Source organism: Plecotus auritus, assembly GCF_963455305.1.
Source record: "Plecotus auritus genome assembly, chromosome: 6".
NCBI lineage: Eukaryota > Metazoa > Chordata > Mammalia > Chiroptera > Vespertilionidae > Plecotus > Plecotus auritus.
Genome location: NC_137773.1, coordinates 168,031,048 through 168,052,742, shown reverse-complemented (window position 1 = coordinate 168,052,742; position 21,695 = coordinate 168,031,048). Strand labels below are relative to the sequence as shown.

Here is a 21,695-nt window from a genome sequence, read left to right as displayed (position 1 = left end):
CCCTTCTGGCCTGCATAGTTTCTGTTGAGAAATCAGCTGACAGTCATATGGGTACTCCCTTGTAGGTAACTAACCGTTTTCTCTTGCTGCTTTTAATATTCTCTCTTTGTCTTTTGCCCTTGGCATTTTAATTATGATGTGTCTTTGTGTGGTCCTCTTTGGATTCCTCTTGTTTGGGGTTCTCTGCGCTTCCTGGACTTGTAAGTCTATTTCTTTCACTAGGTAGGGAAAGTTTTCTGTCATTATTTCTTCTAATAGGTTTTCAATATTTTGCTCTCTCTCTTCTTCTGGCACCCCAATAATTCGGATGTTGGTACGCTTAAAGTTGTCCCAGAGGCTCCTTACACTATCTTCATATTTTTGGATTCTTTTTTGTTTTTCTGGTTGGGTGTTTTTTGTTTCCTCATATTTCAAATCTTTGGTTTGATTCTTGGCGTCCTTTGGTCTACTGTTGAATTTCTGTATATTCTTCATTTCAGACAGTGTATGCTTAATTTCTGACTGGTCCTTTTCTATTTTTTTGGCATTCTCATTAAGATCCTTAAAGGTCTCACTAAGTTCCTCAGAGGTTTTTAGAAGATTCTTGAGTAACCTTATAACCGTGGTTTTTAACTCTATGTCCAGTAGTTTGCTTTCCTCCATTTCTTTCATTCGTGACATGTTTCTCTGTCTCCGCATTTTGGCTGCTTCCCTGTGTTGATGGGGTGGTTTTCTGTGGTAGGTGACCTATAGGGCCGAGTGGTTCAGCCTCCCCTATCACCTGAGGTGGACACTCTTGGTGCACCCCTTTGTGGGCTGAGTGCAGTCTTGTTGTAGTTAAGCCTTGATTGCTGTTGGTACACTGGGAGGAATTGACCTCCAGGCCAATTGGCTGTGAGGACCCACTGTGTCTATAATGGAAGAACTGCTGTGCTGGAGACACCCTTATGGGGCAGGACTTGTTTCAGTGGGGCTTTGGTGCTCACTGAGTCTGCCTCTTGAATGTGTCACTTATGGATGTGAGGAGTTGAAATCTGGTGTCGTCTCACACTGACCACTAGGTACACTGGCTCCTGGATCTCCAATGGGGTGCAGGTCAGCTACTGTCTGAGGCCACCCAGCAGGAGCTACAGCGAGATCTGCAGATTTCTCCTCTTTGCTTTGGGTTTGGAGGTTTTGGAACTGTCTGACCAGAGTTGCAGTTTGTTAGGTTAAGGTGCGATAGGACAGGCCATTCATATGCTAAAGCCACTGCGCAGAGCTTGGGTGGGTTTGTAAATTGTGTGGGGTGTGGTCTCAAGGAATCACTAGGCTAGGGTGTGGCAAACAGCCATGGCTGCCAGTCAACTGTCTCTGCGTCTCCAAGTTTCTGCGTCCCCGCGTCCCGCGTCCCGCACCCCAGCGCAGTAAACAATGATTCCTGTGCGCACCTCTCCAAGAAAGCCAGCCTCACTTTCCGACCCGATGGCAGATGGTCCATCTTCTCCCCGTAGGAGCCTGGGTCCCCAGAGTCTCGCCAGAAACTGGAGTTCAGAGCAGTTGGGAGCTTGTGTCTCCCTTTGGGTTGAAAAAAACAGCCCACCAGGTCGCCAGCCACCAGCCCGATTCGTGCACCTCCGAACCTCAGCTTTTCCGCTCTTGTGCACGTCTCAATGCGCTTTTCTCTTTCCTTCTAGTTGTAGAACTTCTACTCAGCCAGCTTTCCCGTGGTTCTGGGTGGTAGTAGTAGAAAATATTTGCAAATCATATACCTGAGAAGGGGCAAATATCCAAAATGTATGAAGAACTCATACAACTCAAAGCAGAAAAAACAAATAATCTGATTAAAAATGGACAGAAGATCTGATGAAAAGATGCTCAACATCACTAATCATCAGGGAAATGCAAATCAAAACCACAATAAGCTATCACCTGTTAGAATGGCTATTATCAAAAAGACAAATAACAAGTGCTGGTGAGCACATAGAGAAAAGGGAACCCTCGTGCACTGTTGGTGGGAATATAAATTGGTGCCGACACTATGAAAAACAGTATGGAGGTTCCTCAAAAAATTAAAACTACCATATGATCCAGCAATTCCACTTTTGATTATTTATTCCAAGAAAACAAAACACCAACTTGAAAAGGTGTATGCACCCCCTCTTCATTGCAGTTCATTGCAGTTATTTACAGTAGCCAATATAGGGAAACAGCCTAAATGTCCATCAATGGATGAATGGATAAAAAATGCTATTCAGCTATAAAAAAGAATGAAATCTTGAAGTTTGCAACAATATGGATGGACCTCAGAGTGAAGTAAATCAGATAGAGAAAAACAAATACTATATAATCTCTCTTATATGTGGAATCTAAAATCAACCAACCAACAAACCAACCAGCAAACCAACCCAAGCTTAAAATATAGAAAACAAATTGGTAGTTGCCAGAGGTGGGGGTGGGGATTGGGAAAAATGGGTGAAGGGGGTATGAACTTATAAAAAGTTAAATGTAGACTACCCATGTGGAGCCAGTGGCTTCTATATTGGACAGCACAGGCCTAGAGCAATTGGGTCGAGGGCGGTTCTTTTGAGCTAAGCTCACTCACTCTGTGCATAACTTACAGTTACACTATCTCATTTAACGCTTTAATCAGCCCTGTTTTGCTGATGAAAAAAGTGAAGCTCAGAGGGGTCAGGTAATGTGCCCATAGTTTCACAGCTAGGAAATGGCTGAGTGGCAACCACATGTGATGCTGTTACCACTATGAGATTAAGCCAAAGCACAGGCAGGACCAGGTTAAAGACTTTGGATATCAGAGAGTTTCCTCCCCAGTTGACCAACTAAAAAGTAGAGAACCATACTCCACTGCCAAGGACACTAATGTTGGGAAGCACGTACCTGGCCCCATCTGGGTGTCATGGAACTCACAGGCTCCACATCACTGAGTTCCAGCAACCGGACCTCTCAGGGGCCTGAAGGGTCAATATCAGGACTTCAGCCCAGTGAGTACCAAATAGCTCACCAGTGAATTTTGGCCAAATAGAAGGTTCTAGAGCAAAACCAAAGCAGTGTTTTGGAAGGCACAGTGGGGGAAGCCCACTGGGGGCTCACTGGAGAATTTGGGGGTTTGATGCTCAGATTTGCTTAGTTTCACTGATTGCTCAGCCTGCAATAGGGCTCCATCTAGTGAGGTTTCAATAATATGTCCTCCATATTTTTTTGTTTTTATGTTTTTGTGTTTTTTTTTTTTTTTTTTTTGCTGTGTGTGTTTTTTGTGTGTCCTCCATATTTAGAAGACATCAGATCCTGTAGTTTGTATCTGGAAATCTTTCCTGGAAAAATTAGGACCATAAACAGGACCTGAGTCTATGGAAATGTGGAGGGGCATTTGTTAGAGCTAAACCCTGAATGGAAATGGTGAGTCTGAGTTTCCCACAAGAAAGGCCCCCATCCAATGAGGCTGCCTTTGAGGGAGGCTGCTGAGAATGAGGCATTTGGTGTCGACCAGAATGCCTTCCCACTCACCAAAAAGATGATCACCGTGACAAGGCCAAGGAGGGAGAGAATTGAGAGTAGCTGAGAATCCTGCACTGACATGTTAGCGCCTCCAGTAGTGCCCGAGGATTTGTCAACAAGAGATATTATTGCAGAAATAAGCAAGGGGGAAACTGGGGCAGACAAGTTAATAGGTTTTAAGAATATGCAAGCTGATGACAATGGCCTCCACCCCCTTAACTCCCCTCCCCCACTTTGAGATGCCTGCAGGCAGCTTGTAAGGTATAAAGAAGGACCAACTCAGAGATGTTGGGCGCCTATACCAGCTTAATCGAATTAGTAAGTGAATGAACAAGGAGCAGCATTAGAAGCAACATGAATAAAGGGTGGGGCTTATTCTGCATAGTGTAGACAACTGTAAAAAAATCACTTACGGTCTGATTATTAAGGCGGTACTGTGTAGAGCAATTGGAAGTTGGAAAAATGAAAACCCTGCCTATTACAATGGTGTGACTTCACATTTTGGCATATTTTCAATATATTATATGGCTTTAAAATTTAATTTGGGATTATACATCCCTTTCTGTTGCTTGTTTTTTTTTATTTACCAACTTAGCCTATCATTAAATGTTCTTTTGCAACATGATTTTAAAAATAACTGCATCATATTATACCAGACGGATATCCTACAACTGACTGTAATCCATTACACGTTATGGAACATTGAGGGTTATTTCCATTTTTCACTGTGGCAAACACCCACGGGCCTAAATCTATCCATGATATAGTATATTTCCCTGTAAGCAGAAAATGACAGCACCCAACACTTGGAGGTCATTCTTTTAATTATTTTCCAATGATACTTTGTTTTAATTTTTCATTTTTTGCTCACTAGTGAGGGTGATCCTGTTTATCTTCTCTCCATATATTTAGCCATTCCTTGTATTCCTTGTGAATTGTCTATTTAGGACCTCACACATGTTAGTCAGGGTGTTGGTCTTGTCTTGGGGTGGAAAGATATTTACAAAAGACGGCTATTGTTAATAGCGATTTTCTTTTTCTAGTTGTCCAACATGGCGAGTTTAGAAATATGTATGGGACTTATGGCTGACAGTATTTTGAAAGAGAAACATGTTTTGTTTTTTTTTTTAAATATATTTTATTGATTTTTTACAGAGAGGAAGGGAGAGGTGGAGAGAGTTAGAAGCATCGATGAGAGAGAAACATCGATCAGCTGCCTCCTTTACACCCCCTACTGGGGATGTGCCCGCAACCAAGGTACATGCCCTTGACCGGAATCGAACCCGGGACCCTTGAGTCCGCAGGTCGACGCTCTATCCACTGAGCCAAACCGGTTAGGGCGAGAAACATGTTTTTATTCTCTAGTCAGTCAACTCTTTAACTATTTTCATGTTCAAGTCTTCTGTGTGTCGATGTGCGAGCCATAGGATCGAGAGATTATTTAATGAAAAATGTAGGTGGAATTTCGCCTTCTGACTGTTTACGAATCATGTGCATCATTCTGATACAGCTCTGCCTGAGGAATGCAGCTCAGTTAAAAAACCCCATTTCCAATAAGCTCAGGCGGATTTAAAATAAGCCCTCACTTACATCTGCATGTGTCTGTTTTCCCTGACCCGAAATTCCTCATCAAGATTTGAAACTAGCCCTGGCCAGTGTGGCTCATTTGGTTGAAATGTCCCGGTCAGGGCACATAACAAGGTTGTAGGTTCTGTCCTCAGTTGGGGCATGTGTGGGAGGCAACCGATCAATGTTTTCTCTATCTCTCTCCCTCTCCCTTCCTCTCTCTCTAGAATCAGTGAAAGCATATCCTCAGGTGAGGATAAAAAAAAAAAAAAAGATTTGAAACAATAAAAGTAAGAATTATTATCTAAGAATTGTGTTGGTCAGTAAGAACCCCAATGGATTGTACATCCCCACAGGCACATGGCATTTGTAAACACCTGAATCAGCCTCATATTTAAGATCTCCCCCACTGCCTTCCCTTTCCCACTGGTATTTTGGGAGGAGGAAATCCTAAAGGCTCTCTGCTGCCCCCCTCTCCTCCTTCCCCTATCTCCCTGAGGTTCTCCTAGCTCCTCTCCTGAGGCCCATCATGTGGACAGGGCTACAAGCACTTCTCCGACCACCCAGGCCGCGGAAGTGAGAGACAACCTCTGGGTCTGGCATTCAGATTTATTACACACAATTATTAAAGTACCCATTATATGCTAGGGCCTCAACAGAGTCAAATATCAACAGTACAACGATTGAAACTTCTTTTGAGAGCCAAATTTTTTAAACTTAAACTTCTTCTAACGCCACTTCTTCAAAATAGACTCACCCAGGCCGTGGTATTTTATGGAAGAGCCACACTCAAGGGGCCAAAGAGCTGCATGTGGCTCGAGAGCCGCAGTTTGCCGACCACGGTGCTAGGCCATAGAGGCACAAAATGAATAAAACAGAAAGTCACGACCTGAGAGAACCTTGTGCTTCTTGTGAGGCACAGACGAGTAAGCAGGCAAAGGCAAAATCAGGCACAAATCTCAGACACGGGTGCTCTGCCGCTTATTTTATAGTGTTTTGGGCAGGGAGGTGGACGGGGGAGGCAGTGATGTGGTGGCCCTGTGACTTAGTCCCTTGTGTATTGTGGCTTTCTGAACTGCACCTCCTCCTCTCCTTTCTGAGTAGGACCCTCAGCTGAGTTTTGCTTGTACCGTTAGGTGATGTGGCATAGTGGTCAAGAGCAGAAGCCTGAATTTGGGGTCTGAACTGGGAAATGCCATTAGCAGATCTTAAGGCAAGTGGCAGTGAACCTCTTTGAGAATTGTTTCCTCATCTGAACAGTGGGGACAGTGCCTCCTTATGGGCACAGTGATGGGTAAATGAGAGCATGATAATCATGCCAGTTATAGGAACCGCTGCCACTTCTTGAGCCAAACTACCTACCAGTTTTATGCTGTCTTGCACCTGGCAGCAGCCTCCTTGCTTAGTGCAGAGCTGATCATTAACACAGGCTAAATGAAATTGTTGTGGCCTCTGCTCCTGAGGTCAGAAAAGAACTGAGGAAGAAGTGACCTGGGCAGACTCTATCTGGTCCCATGATGGCAAGAAGTATTGTTAGGGTGTGCCTTCCACAGGTGGGTGGAGCCAGAACTAACAAACTGCCTCTCCAGACTCTCAGCAGTGCAGATGGGAAGGGGACCGAGGCCCATGCAGGCCTGGCAGCCAGCCTTTTCCTATGTTTCCTCACAGGATGGACCCAGCAACTTATGCTGAGCTGTTGAAAGAATCCGGCAACCAAGTTTTTAAGAATGGGAACTTCTCTTTGGCCATCAGAAAATACGATGAAGCCATCCAGGTTCTCCTGCAGTTATACCAGTGGGGGTAAGTGTTTGTATTTTCTTCCCACCTTTTTTAAGTAAAAGGGAACTCAGTTGCTTAAGTTTTCTTGTCATTTATTACACGGCCTAGTTTCTGTTTTCTTCTCGCTCACTTCCTGTTGATCATCTCTAGAGTTAGCTCAGAAATTGAACAGAATACACTAGAGTAATAAGGGAAATGGAAAGTGAAACTTAAGGGACTGTTGATAAACATTACCAAGTTCTCCCTTCTGTCTGATTACGGGATCAGAATTCCTGGGATGACTAAAGTCTCCAAACTTCTCAGTTGTCATTCATTTCATCTTCTTGAGTACCTGTGCCTATACCCCCTGGCCACAGTGCTCACCACTCAGGAATGCGGCTCACCTCTTCCCCTGCCCCTTCACTTCTAGTAGACCTGTTCCCAAACATTTTCATATTATGATAATGCTTAAAGTCATGGAGGACCCAAAGAGCTTTTGTTTATGTAGGTTTTTAGCTGTCAATATGTAGGTTTTAAGTCTGTATCAGAACTTAAAACTAAGAAATTTACAGTATATGTTTATTCATCTAAATAAAAATATCAGTAAGAAATCCATTACACATTAATATAAGTAACATATTTTAAAGAAAAATAACTATATTTTCCAAAGAAAAAAATTTGGTGAGAAGACTGGCACATTTTACATTTTCACAAATTCTTTTAATGTCTGTCTCAGTAGAAGACATCTGGCTTCTCACATCTGCTTCTACATTCAATCTGTATTGATAGCACACGTCATGTAGCCTCTGAACATCCCCTGAACACATGAGAGAATGAGTGTGTAAAGGTACAAAGTGTCTTAATATTATTATTGTATACATTTCTTTCCTGTTGCTGCTGTAACAAGTTACTATAAACTTAGTGGCTTCACACAGTACAAATTTATTATCTTACAATTCTGGAGGTCAGAAGTCCGAAATGAGTCTTAGCAAGGCCAAAATCAAGGTGTCAGAGGAGAATCCATTTCCTTGCCTTTTTGAACTTTGAGTGACTGCCCGTTTTCCTTGGCTTGTGGCCCCTTTCTCCATCTTTAAAGCATATTTCAATCTGCATCTGTCATCACATCACCTTCTCCTCTGCCTGGTTTCATTCTCTCTCTCATCCTTACATTTGTGATTATATATAATCTGGGACAATCTCTTAAGATTCATAAATTAAACACATCTGCAAAGTCCCTTTTGCCGTAAAAGGTAACATTATTGGGGGACCATTATTCAGTCTACTACAATTTTGACCTTGTGGATTACCTAAAATGGTCTTGGGGAACCCCTTCCCTCCTGAGGTTCCCAGATCATATTCTGGGAACAGCCATAGCAGAAGAAGCAAGAGCTTGGCTATTTGTGGGTACATACAGCCTAAACTTGTACTTAGAAATGACACTGAATTAAATTACTGAAACATGTTTCCCAGCACTACCTCTCTATCACCATAATATCTGCACTCTAGCTGGACTTGAGTGTAATTGGCTTTGGCCTGTATTTCTGTCATTCTGCCCCTTTCTGGGTCAGATCAGAACTGTCAGAGCTGGGCCTAGAGCTCCTCTTTCAGGGCAGAACACCTGGCTTTCTTAAAGAGGAAGCGTGGGAAAGTGGTTATGATCACAGACTGACCCCACACTGTGAGTGCTCAAATCTTAGCTCCACCACTTACTGGCTGTGTGACTGCTAATGGGACTTCTGCCCGGACCCTCACATGTTGCCTTTCATGGACCTTCCTGACACTGTGTCTTTTGCCCGTCACTTGCTGCCTGTCTTCCTGCTGATATAGGGATTTAGGTGCATGTGGTTTGCAGAGCAAGTGCTCTCAGGAGATGGGGACTGAGGGAAGCAGGATGGGGCAGGGGAAGGCTCCAGGCAGGGATATTGTCTCACCTGGAGTCCCCTTTAGTCTGATCTCCAGCGAACTTGGGAGGATGAGTTGTACTGCAGAGCTGGTCCCACTTTGGGATAAGGGGCTGACCCTTTGATTCCCATATTAGTCCATCATTGGCTATAGGCTGTCCAGCCCCTGGGAGTTGTCCTAGGGAGGGGGGCTGTATTAGTCAGCGTGCACTGTCATAACAAAATACCATAGACTGGCGGTTTAACCAACAGGAATTTATTTCTCACAGTTCTGGAGCCTGGGATCCTGCTGGCCAGTACGGTGCCTGGTAAGAACTCTTTTCCTGGTTTGCAGACGGCCACCTTCTCACTGTGTCCTCATATGGTAGAGAGAGAGAGCAAGGAGGCTCTCTGGTGTTTCTTGTTATAAGGCAACTAACCCCATCTCGAGGGCCCCACCCTCACCGCCTCATCTAAACCTAATCACCTCCCCAAAGCCCCATCTCCAAACACCATCACATTGGGGGCTAGAGCTTCAACATATGAATTGGGAGTTGGGGCACACAATTCAGTCCCTAGCAGGAGCATAACTTCCTGGGAGCGGGTGCTCCCATTAGGCTGAGGGTAAATCTGTGGAGCCCCTAGCTGCAGCCAACACTCACTGCAGGTGGGGATGGCTGCACTGGCTAGGGTATGGGTCCGGCACCAGGGCATCTACTACACTCCAGTCACAGCTCCCTTGCCAGTCACCCCCTGGATGCTCCACTGCCTCTTCTGTGCTTTTGGAGTCTCATCTCTGGCCCTAGAGGGAATGATGGGTGCTGAGAGAAGCCAGGCACATAAAGCACTGGGGTGGGGATAGTAGTAGAGGTGATTTTTTTCTTTGCTTTTTTTTTTTTGTGCTTATCTGCATCACCTATCTTTTCTTTAGTGATTGGTATAATTTTCACAATTGAAAATATTCAATAAAATAGAATTCGCCTTGCTTCTCCCTCCCCACCCCGCCCCCCGTGTGTCTTGAATTCATTGGCTTTTGGGCTTTTGTTAACATATTGTGATATATTTTGTGTTTTCTTCCTTCTTCTGACGTGATTTCAGCACTAACCTTGCAGCTGTGTTACCCCGAGACCCAGGCAAGAGAGGCCCCGTCCTGCCCATGCTTTAGAGGGACCTGTTTTGACCTTCCCCCAGCTGTACCCCTCCCCACAGGAGTCTGTTGGGCCAGGGGCTTCATCCAGAACCCTTTCATCCCTTTTGGTCCACACTGTGGGTACTAGGGCCCAGGAATTTCTGCCCATGGACCCTATTCCCAGGCCCTGCATGAGCCTCCTATCTGCATCCATTCTTCTGAGGTCTGGCCAAGATCAGGGGTGTGGACAGAGTTTGGAATTGTATCTCCTACAGGGCAGGATGAAAGCTGAGGTGGAAAGAGAAGAGAGAGTGGGCAGGGGCACAGGCCTGGCTCACCCTGCCCTGACAGTGCCTGCAGTTCTAAATTTGAACCTTGCCTCCCAGGTATTATAATTAGAGGAGGGTAGGATGTGTTTTACTGAGCAGTTTGTAAGCTTGAGTTATGGCCTTAAGATCCTTAGACTAGCACTGTCCAAGAGGACTTTCTGTGATCATGAAGACGATCTATAATATAGGTGACTACTGAGTACTGAAATGTGGCAAATACAACTAAGGAACTGAATTTTACATTTTGTTTAATTCATTTAAATTTAAACAGCTACATGTGGCTAGTGGCTCCTCTATTGGGCAGTGCAGATTAGCCACATGGTGTTTGGGCCTTGTTTATACTCTGGCTCTGGGTCCTGCCAGTATGATAGAATAGTAGTTGGCCTGGGTCTCTCCCGGTGGTCACGTGTTCTGAACGGCCCTTCCTGTGATAAGCTCTGCCACCATTCAGGAGGAGCATGCACGTGGAGCGGTTCACACCGTGTCTGGACTCTGCTCACACTCAGTGGGAAACCCCCATCCTCTCCATCCTTAGGAACAGTCCCTAAAAAATGAAGAGATCTGTGGGGATCAGTAGGAAGTGGCACCAAAGTATTGAGAACATTTGTCATTAAAAGCTAGGAGCAGAGGATTTGGGAGTGAGGAAGGACAGATTGTACCTTGTCAGTGCCCCAGGATTTCTAGGGGTCTACAAGGGTCAGCTCTGATAGGCATACCTGGCACATTTCCTGCCGAAACCCCATGGGCATGACAGCAGTCAGGATCAGAGTGATGGTCTTTAAGGATTGTTTTCTGTATTTGCAGGAAGATAGTTTTATGGATATCCAGCTTATTCTTTCTCACAGGGTTCCCCCCAGGGACTTGGCTGTGCTTCTGTGCAACAAGTCCAATGCCTTTTACAACCTTGGGAAATGGAACGAGGCATTTGTGGCTGCCAAGGAGTGTCTTCAGTGGGATCCAACCTACGTGAAGGTATGGTGCAAGGGACCGCTGGGGGCAGCTGCTGCCTCCTTCCTCTTAGCTTGCCTCCTCCCCTCCATTCTAAAATGGGAGTGCTTCTCATTCATCTCCCTTTGCACTTAACACAGGTGCTCATGGGGCATGTGAGTGGTACCCAGAGAAGGGCGGAACCAATGATGGCCAAGTGTTGAAATGCCCTTATAGTGGAGAGCAGAGCTGGGCTCTTGGTGGATGGATTGTGGTGGAGATCCTTTGAGTTCGTTTTGTTCTGAAGTAGTGACACCAAATTCATAGTCTGTTCATGTTCTTTGCTGTTTACAGGTTTCATGATAGCAAAGCTTTACTTCATCTGCAAACTGGTGGACAACATGACACCAATTCTTTTATACACACACACACACACACACACACACACACACACACACATATACACACTAGAGGCCCGGTGCACGAAATTCGTGCACTTGAAGGGGTCCCTCAGCCCGGCCTGCGCCCTCTTGCAGTCTGGGAGCCCTCAGGGGATGTCTGACTGATGGCTTAGGCCCCCCGCAGGGAGTGGGCCTAAGTTGGCAGTTGAACATCCTTAGTGCTTCCACTGCCGCTGCGCTCGCCAGCCATGAGCCCGGCTTCTGGCTGAGCGGCGCTCCCCCTATGGGAACACACTGACTACCAGGGGGTAGCTCCTGCATTGAGTGTCTGCCCCTGGTGGTCAGTGCGTGTCATAGCGAACCATTGTTCTGCCGTTCGGTCAATTTGCATATTAGCCTTTTATTGTATAGGATATTTTATCGGTTTCAGAGAGGAAGGGAGAGGGAGAGAAAGATAGAAACATCAATGATGAGAGAGAATTGTTGATTGGCTGTCTCCTGCACACCCCCTACTGGGAATAGAGCCCTCAACCCAGGCATGTACCCTGACCGGGAATCGAACTGTGACCTTCTGGTTCATAGATTGATGCTCAACCACTGATCCACACCGATTTTGAGTGACCAAACCTGCACCTGACAGCATAGCAACCATGACCCCTACCCCATTTTTACCCAGAGCTCCTGGGTGTCTCTCTCCATCTCCATTCTTTCCCCCTGATTGTCCCTCCTCCAAATGCCCTCCATTGTGGAGGAGGAAAAACACCTTTTCCTTAACCCTCTTTTGGTTCAGTGGCTTAGGGTCCTGCTAATGAACAAGAGAACAAGAGAAAAAGCATACAGATTTATATTTTTTTATTGATTTCAGAGAAGAAGGGAGAGAGAGAAACATCAGTGATGAGAGAGAATCACTGATCGGCTGCCTCCTCCACACCCCCTACTGGGGATCAAGCCCGAAACCCAGGCATGTGCCTTGACAGGGAATCGAACTGTGACTTCCTGGTTCATAGGTTGACACTCAACCACTGAGCCATGCCCGCCCGGCCAGATTTCATTTGATGTTACTTTCTATGTGTCATGGGGGCCTCCTGAGAAAAGAAGTGAAGACTCCAAAGAAGTGGGTGGGCCGGAGAGTTTATATATCTTTTTTAACGAAGAGCGATAGATTGTGGAGACATGACAAGACAAAGCACAGGGTTTTAAAGACCTTAGGGTCTGTGAACTGTGGAGAAATAAACATACCGAGAAACTAATGGCAGATAAGGGCTATCAGCGAGGTTTGCTTGTGCAGGCTCATCTCAGTGCCGACTTTCTATCTCCTTCAGGGCCCTAAAGATTCCCCGCGAGAGGGGATTTAAGCAGTCCTCATGTCCCATGTTTTGGGGTGACATATTCTGATCCCCCCCTAACCTCTGTGTCCAAAATAAAAAGATGAGACTTAAATCTGAGGAAGTCAGAGAAATGGGAAATTCTGTACCAGCTTGCCTGGTTGGAAAATAAAACACTTTTTTTCTTATTGTTCTCTAAGGTTTAGACTTTCAAATGAAAGTTAAGAGAAATAAAAAAATAATCAGAGATTTGGTGTTAAGTGGAATTTGTACCGTAAATGCCAATGCAGTTGGATGGTCAAAGTTGGGGGTGGGGGAGAGAGAGAGGTGAGAGAGAAGTATTGATCGATCAGTTGATTGATCGGCTGTTTCCCACATGCACCCCGACCTGGGATCAAACCCGCAACCTAGATATGTGCCCTGACCGGGAATCAAACCCTCCACCTTTTTTTCGTGTATGGCATGACAAGCAAGCCACCCGGCCAGGGCATGGGAGGCCGTTTGCATCATGAATCCTTGTAATTTTCCTCTCTCTACAGAAATAAAAAAATTTATTTTTTTTGCCTATAATGTGGAGCTTCGTAATTCTCAATGCTTATGATTACAATTTTTCCCTATACATCCCCAGTGCAAATTGTGTTTACTTTGATTGAAAGGAGCAGGAAACAATTTCTGTGTTACATGACAAGCTCATTCTTTCTCAGAACACGGTAGTCGCGGAATGTTTTTCATTCCTCTCTTCTTGCACAGCTGTGATTTGAGTCATGCATAAATAAATTACACATGTAATTGGAAGCAGGCCAGCTTCCTTCTCTCTGTGTTCTACGTCATAGATTTGAAAGTGATTATTTTCTTAGCAGTTAGAAAATGACAGGAAACATGTGGCAGTCTGGTGGGCAGTGACTGTTAGAGATCTGTGTTAACACGGAAGTGAGATTCTAGGGTCCATCCCCCCCCACTCCCAATCTTGCTCATCCTCTCAGCAGCACTTGAGAGATGGTAAGGTTTTCCTTTTTTCATTCCAGGGATACTACCGCGCTGGTTATTCCTTGCTAAAGTTGCTCCAGCATTATGAAGCTGCTCGCATGTTCTTTGAGGGTCTTCAACTTCTGCAGGGCAGCAGTGATCAGAGCCAGTTTGCTGATTTCCTTGTGGGAGTCTTCACCACTATGGGCAGTAAGTCTGACTCGGGGAAGAGTTCCCTCCCTTCTTCCCTCCCTCTTTCTCCCCTCCCTCCTTTCCTTCCTCCCTTCCTCCCATCATTCCTCCTTGCATCCCTTCCCTTCCTCCCTCCCTTCCTTCTTCCCTACATCTCTCCCCTCCCTCCCTTCCTTCTTCCCTACATCTCTCCCCTCCCTCCCTTCCTTCTTCCTTGCATCGTTTCCTTTCCTCCCTCCCTATATTCCCCATCCCTGTCTCTCCCTCCTACCCTTCCTCCCTCCCCTCTTCCCTTCCTTTCTTCCTTCCAGTCCTAGTTATTTTATTTGAATTCCTCCTGCAGGACTCAGGCTCCTGGGGAGATGATTACAGGGTGTTTTTTTGTGGCTGATTTATGTAGTTTGAATAAAACTGGCTTTCACATTAGAAAGTATTTTGAAAGCTTTGGCGGCTCATGCCTTTGTAAAAATGACTAATTCCTATTGCTATTCATAGTTTTCCCTATTTATACTACTACTTGCTTTATGTGATTTTTGTGCTTCCTTAGGATTTTTGCGTATTTCTCCAATGTGTTCAGAAAATATTCTGGTTTCCTGTGAAAATAACCCGAAAGGGCTGACAGGGTCCTGTGAAAGCTGACAGCGGTGTTCAGTGTTGCGGCTGCGATGCTCTCTTCAGCGGTGGACCCACATGCTCAGTCTGGGAGTGGCGCGTGGGAGGCCTTGAGCAACACCACTAGATTCTTACTCTAACCACCTGGCCCATGGGGTGGCTTTGTCAGTGGCCTGGACAGAAAACCATAAAGCTCAGTGTAGTATACTCCTTGCCAGTGACAAAGGGGCTCCTTCTGAAGTCCCTCCAGTAACCAGGCCATTGTTTTCTTTTTTTAAAAAATATATTTTATTGATTTTTTACAGAGAAGAAGGGAGAGGGAGAGAGAGTTAGAAACATCGATGAGAGAGAAACATCAATCAGCTGCCTCCTGCACACCCCCTACTGGGGATGTGCCCGCAACCAAGGTACATGCCCTTGATCGGAATCGAACTTGGGACCCTTCAGTCTGCAGGCCGATGCTCTATCCACTGAGTCAAACCGGTTAGGGCCAGGCCGTTGTTTTCAAATATTACGCTTGATCCCATTTAAGTTCTCATTGATTTAAGATGAGCTACTAGTTTATGTTTTGCCATTGAGACACGACATCGATTGTAACACAATCTCGATTCTAGAGATGTTAGCGTCTGAATAGTGGCACATGCTAGACTTGGTGGAGTGTGGTTTTTGGCTTTCAGAAGTGGGGAAATCACTGCTGGCCACAGACTCAATGTTAGGCATCCAGCTGTTCCACTGCGATTGTGGGAGAGTGACTTCTGTGGTCTGTGGGTGGAGCCCTACAGATTTTGGCACAGAGAGGGGTAAGAGCATGTCAGGCAGTGAGTGACGGGGTTAGAAGTGGGCACCGCCGTGTCCCCTAGACAGAGCGGTAGGAGATCTTCAGGTTTCCAGCTGGTCACTTGCCTCCAGGGCCTGCAGCCTGCTTCCCCTTTCAGAACCACATGGCTTGTCCCTTGCCTGCACTTCCCCATCGTCCCTGCGTGTCCTTCAAAAGTCCTTCTCCCGTCAGAGCCTGGCTGGCTGCACAACTGCTCTTGGTGACTGTCCCTGGAGAAATTGGGGTGGTTTCCCTCTGCCCTCATCCTTAGAGGGCGCAGTTAGTGGGACCTCTTGGGGTGATGCAGCCCCAACTTTTCTACCAAGGAGAGTATGCCTATGCCCAATTTTTAAATTTTGGAAAATATACTTGTGGAAATTTTGTAGCCTTTCATATGATACATGGTTATTTTGATACTTACTTATTTTTGGAAATGAATCACTCTTGAAGAGGCACTATGTTTGTCTGTCTGTCCAGCCCCTTGGATGTTTTTCTCATCGTGCGTTTGATAACTGTGGTTTGCAAGATTGTTGGGCCACCAGGTTAGAAGAATGTGTGTTGACTAAAAGAGCTGTTAGATGTGGATTCCAGTCTTGTTTTTGGTCATGAACTAGCATGACATGCCACGAAGCCTGACCTCATTTGTGGTAGTGCCTCATCTGTTGGGTGAGAATACTATTTGTCCACATTTTCTTCAAGGAAGTGAATTGGGTAACTTCCTTAAGCTTCCATTTCCTTCTCCGTCAATGGAGATAATCGCCACTGCCCTTTTGATATGTTTGAGGGGTTAAATATGAACACATATTGCTGGATTTGGTGAACAGAAGGGCTAAGTGAAAGGTGGCTCACATTATGCTGTCTGACTCTTAGGGGATTGATTGTCACCCGAATTGAAAATGATTGCAACTCCATACATCTTTAATTTTTCGTTTGTCTATGTGTGGTCTTAATTAGAGGACCTTTGCCCAAATGTTTAGACTTTCCCCAAGTTAAAACTTCTAAATGATGGCACTTTTTTTCAGGTGACCCCATTGTTTTGCAAAGTTTCTTGCCCTACTTTGATCACATTTTCACCATTGGATTCGCCACAGAAGTGTGGCAATCAGTAATAGAGAAGTTGGCAAAGAAAGGATTATGGCATGTAAGTAAAAGGAGATGGTGGCTCTCTTGTGGGGAAAGCACCTTGTACATTAACTGGTTTCTTTCTGCTGGCCCCGGGGCGTTGTAACTTAGCGTTTGTTTATCTTGATGCCAAAATAACTTTTTAACTAGAACATCCTTAGAGATGGAAAGTCATTGAGATATATTAATTAGCTAGCTTCCATTTTTAAATTTTTTTATTTTTTTATTTTTTTAAAATTTATTGATTTTCTTACAGAGAGGAAGGGAGAGGGATAGAGAGTTTGAAACATCGATGAGAGAGAAACATCGATCAGCTGCTTCCTGCACACCCTCTCCTGGGGATGTGCCCACAACCAAGGTACATGCCCTTGACCGGAATCGAACCTGGGACCCTTGAGTCCACAGACCGATGCTCTATCCACCGAGCCAAACCAGTTAGGGCTTAAATTTTTTAAATTTTATTTTTTGTTAATCCTCACCTGAGGATATTTTTCCATTGATTTTTAGGGAGAGTGGAAGAGAGAGGGAAAGACAGAGAGGAACATCAATGTGAGAGAGACACATTAATTGGTTGCCTCCTGCACGTCCCCTGACCAGGGCTTGGGTGGGGGAGGAGCCTGCAACCAAGGTACATGCCCTGGACCAGAGTCTTTGATTATCGTGGCTCAGGCTGAAAAGGTTGGCAGCTGGCCTAAAAAAGGAGACAGGTTCAGAGGGTATTTTGTTTTGTTGTTTGCTTGTTTTAAAGCTTAAGGATACTTTGGCTCTAATCACCTACGTGGAGAACATCATTATTCTAATCTTTTATTGTTCTGCCTTCACCAGTCATTTCTCCTTCTGTCAGCGAAAAAAGATAGACTACCAAGAAATATCCATGTCCCAGAGTTATCACTGAAAAGTCTCTTTGAGGTAAGGTAGCTTTTTGAAGGGTATGGTTTTACTTCGGGCTTGGATTTGGGACCTTTTTTTCAGCTGCCCAACTGCAAATTTGTTATTTATGATAATCTTATGCTTGGGCCACAAGTCCAGGTTTTACTGATTCTGAGCTTTATGGGTGAAGGAGTTGAAAGTTTCATGTTGATACAGTGACTTTCATGGTTGTTCCTGTGTGTTTTCTTTCCCAGAAATATGTCTTCATTGGACTTTATGAGAAAATGGAACAGGTGCCCAAGTTAGTCCAGTGGCTTATCTCCATTGGCGCAAGTATTGAGACAATAGGACCGTACCCTCTTCATGCCCTCATGCGACTCTGTATCCAAGCAAGTGAGTGTTCTCCGGGTAACACACCTCCCAGCTGCCCCTCGGGCTCTGAGCTCTGGTGCTCCTCTCAGCTCAAGTGAAAGCAGAATTTAAGCCACGTGAATGGAGACTGTTCAGATGTTTTAAATATTCAATGATTGATTATTCAAATGCATGAAGGCAGCAGGGCCACAGCATCCTTGTTATTTCTCCCGGGACCTCGTAGCTACAGGAGGCCCAGATTGAAAGGATCTGTGTTCCTAGATAGGTCCTGGCAGTAGGGTGGAGCCCGGGACCCACAACCTTGCTGGGCAGAGCCCCCAGGAGAGCTGTGGAGTTTCCTCCCACCTGCAAAGGCAGATGTGGTCTTTTCCCAGGTTCAGGTTCATTTTCTGTAGCCTAGAGGGCCGACTGTGGTGGGGGTAGGATGGGAAGCGCTGGCTGTTGCCGACACAGATGGCTGGTGGTTCTTTTAAACTTTAAAGGACTTTAAAATTTAAAGGACTTCTGTTTCCATAAACATCTTAAAAAATGTTATTGTTAAATTCTCTCTCTTTTTCTCTCTCTCTCTCTCTCTTTCTCTTTATACTTTAGACGGGAGCTTGTTTTTCTTTTCCAAGCAGGTGTGGCATCTCTGATGGACATTTACCCGTATCATTTTAGAGCCGGAAGGGCCAAGAGAACTTGTCTAGGCAGTCTTCCTCTTCTAGGCCATATCATCTCCCGGAATGAAAGAGTGGTGGTGGCCAGAGGCTTGAAGACCTGGGCCCCCATCTTTGCTTTAGCCAGATTTGCCCTGACATCATTCACTTTATGTATTGAGGAATCTGTAAGAGATTTTATTCTTACACGGGGATTGTTAGCTAAAACACCAAGTAAAGTTTGATTAAGAGCAATCTGATCCATGTTCCCAGCTTCAAAGTAGGAATCTGGAACCCAGAGAAGTGTGCCTCTGGTTATGGAAGGCCGATTCCTCATCCTGTCTACTCTTTTAAGGCGGCTCCTATGAGTATAGGCAGGTATCCGTGAGTTCAGGTCCTCAAGTTCATCCCTGATTAGTTTCTGAGAGGAAAACTGACGTGGTGATAAGTAGGTAGTATTACCGAATTGGCAGAAATGTGGGGCTTTCCTCGATCCCAGGAGCTACAAGGAAAGGAGTCTGTGAAAAGAATTTAAAATATATGTCCTATTGATAGTAATGTAGTAATCTCTTTGGAGATACTGACTTGATGGGCACTCTTAGGCCCCGCCCAGATCCTCTTTATTTTTATTTTGTTAAAAAATATTTTTATTGATTTTAGAGAGGAAGGGAGAGGGAGAGAGAGATAGAAACATCAATGATGAGAGAGAATCATTGATTAGCTGTCTCTGGCACACCCCACACTGGGAATCAATCCCTCAACCCAGGCATGTGCCCTGATTGGGAATTGAACCGTGACCTCCTGGTTCTTAGGCTGATGTTCAACTACTGAGCCATGCCGGCTGGGCCCAGATCCCAGATCCTCTTTAGACCATGCTTACTCCCACTTGCTGGAGGCTTGGACAGAGGACTGCTTTCTGCCAACAGGCACCACATCCCAGGGAGGTTCTCCCTCAAGCCCACCTTCTTCCCAGGGGCATCCTGCAGGTCTCAGCTGAGTGACATGGGGGCTACAGAGGTCAACCTTTGCCTCCGACACAGCTGGGACCACATCTCTGCTGGCCTCCTCCCCCTGTCCTGTCCTGCTCCCCTCCCTCGGTCTCGAGCTCCCTCTCTCAGTAAGTCACATGGCCAAGAATCTATGTCTTAGGCTTTGCTTCTAGGGAAGCTGACTTCAGTGCATTGTGAGTAACTTTCTAAAACCTTCAGTTCACAAGCTCCCCTGTCTCCCACACCTGTGTGTGGCAGTGGCAGCATGTGTTGGATTCCCCGCTCGGTTGCCCCAGTGTGGTACGCATTGACTTGCTTTGCTGGCGTTCTGTAAGCAGAAGAGAACATCAGTAACTCATCTTAATGCCCTTCAGGGGAAAACCATCTGTTCAGGTGGTTGATGGAGCACCAGCCCGAGTGGAAAGGCCGCGTCAACCAGAAGGACCAGGATGGCTGCACCGTCCTGCACGTGGTCGCCGCCCACTCCCCAGGTTACCTCATCAAGCGTAAGTGGTGACACCGGGTGCAGGGCGTGCTGTGGGCTGGAGGACCTCAGGCATTGACCAGCTCACTTAACAGGCCATTGTGTTTTCCCTGTCCATCCTGTGACGGGCTCAGGGGTAAACTTTGCCTTGAATTAAACATGATTGAGAGGATAAGCTGTGTGCAGAGAGGAGGTGGGGTGAGAGAATGAGGAATTGCAGGGCTCTTGGCTTTGAATGGCTTCTGTGGGGTCAAATGACTCAAGGAGATGGGTTTCCATCTGCATTGGTGCCGCCCTCATCACGTGGTTTACTAAGGGCTTTATTTTATGCCAAATCTGTGCTCCACTGGAGATAAATTGTGAGCCAGACAACAGACATAATCCTGCCTTCCTGGCACTCAGGAGCTAACACAGGAATTGCATCCTTCCATGCCCTCCAGGGGGAGACAGGCTTCCTGAAAGTGGGGCTGACACGTGGGAGGAAAAGCTGGCTCTTTGACGCAGATGTACCTTGTTAGCCTGTGAAACAGGAAGGCCTTGAGCACGCCCACACAGCTCTGGAGAAGGGGTCTCTGTGATGATAGATGGTAATGGACTCTCAGCCCCAGTGGAAGGGAGGTGATGGAGCAGTGGGAGCTTGTGTCTGGGCTGGCTGCAGCCGGTGCTGATCGTGGGAACCAGGCCTTGCTGCCGTCTTCTGATAGCATGAGACGTTGGAAGGCTGGATTTAAAAAAAAATATGAAAACTCATGATTATAACATGTTGGCTTGGAATTGAATGTGCCTGTGGACTGGACACAGCCTAAGTGTAAGTCCTGCTGTTGGTCTGGAGGGCCCTCCTAGGAAATTGCAGTGTTCTCTCTCCAGTGGGTCCCAGGAGCAGCCCGTGAGGTTTGTTTCTCTATTGTTATCCCCCACTGACCGGGGCTCCAGGAATCCATGTCGGGGGTGCCCTATGGATTTTTATTGTGAGATTTATTTATTTACTTATTTATTTAAGTCAGGACATTGATGAAATTGTTTACCTTTTTTAAAAATAGGTTTTTAAATTGATTTCAGAGAGAGGATAGGGAGAGAGAGAACCATTGATTGGCTGCCTCCTGCATGCCCTCTACTGGAGATCTTCATCACCTCATTTGGGACAATATGCAAGAGTAACTGTGTTGGTTTTCTGTGCTATGTAACAAACCACCATAAACTAAGTGGTTTAAAACAACACCCATTCATTAGCTCACAGTTCTATAGGTCCAGAGTGATGTGACTGAGTTTTCTTTTCTTTTTGGTGAGGGGTCAACAGCAGAGAGAATTGCTTTAATATACATATGGATGTTTCAAACATAATTGGTATCTCAGTAAACAAGTCATTTCATGATGTATTTTTTTACATTTTAAAATATCTTTATTGTTGAAAGTATTACATATGTCCCTTTTTTATCCCCGTTGACCCCTTCTAGCCCTCCCCCGCCTCCCCCTCCCCAGGCCTTCACCACACTGTGGCCTGTGTCCATGGGTTATGCATATATGCATGCAAGTTTTTTGGTTGATCTCTTCCCACCCACCCACCCCCGCTTCCCCTCTGAGATTTGACAGTCTGTTCCATGATTCTATGGCTCTGGATCTGTTTTGTTCATCAGCTTATTTTGTTCATTAGATTCCACCTATGAGTGATATCATGTGATACTTGTCTTTCTCTGACTGGCTTATTTCGCTTAGCATAATACTGTCTAGGTCCCTCCATGCTGTCTCAAAGGGTAAGAGATCCTTCTTTTTTTGCTGCTGCATAGTATTCCATGGTATAGATGTACCACAGCTTTTTTTTTTTTTAAATATATTTTATTGATATT

At 45.5% G+C, this 21,695-nt stretch overlaps 1 protein-coding gene across 1 annotated transcript in view; it reads left to right on the top strand.

Moving 5' to 3' along the window:
• TRANK1 (tetratricopeptide repeat and ankyrin repeat containing 1) overlaps positions 1 to 21,695 on the top strand; it is an 87,706-nt gene that overhangs the window by 20,627 nt on the left and 45,384 nt on the right. Inside the window, exons 2-9 of the mRNA XM_080674234.1 lie at positions 6,709 to 6,840; positions 8,969 to 9,007; positions 10,982 to 11,108; positions 13,815 to 13,965; positions 16,399 to 16,517; positions 17,324 to 17,407; positions 17,623 to 17,761; positions 19,742 to 19,873. Coding sequence (XP_080530360.1) covers positions 6,709 to 6,840; positions 8,969 to 9,007; positions 10,982 to 11,108; positions 13,815 to 13,965; positions 16,399 to 16,517; positions 17,324 to 17,407; positions 17,623 to 17,761; positions 19,742 to 19,873 — 923 coding nt within the window. The remainder of the gene's footprint in view (positions 1 to 6,708; positions 6,841 to 8,968; positions 9,008 to 10,981; positions 11,109 to 13,814; positions 13,966 to 16,398; positions 16,518 to 17,323; positions 17,408 to 17,622; positions 17,762 to 19,741; positions 19,874 to 21,695) is intronic.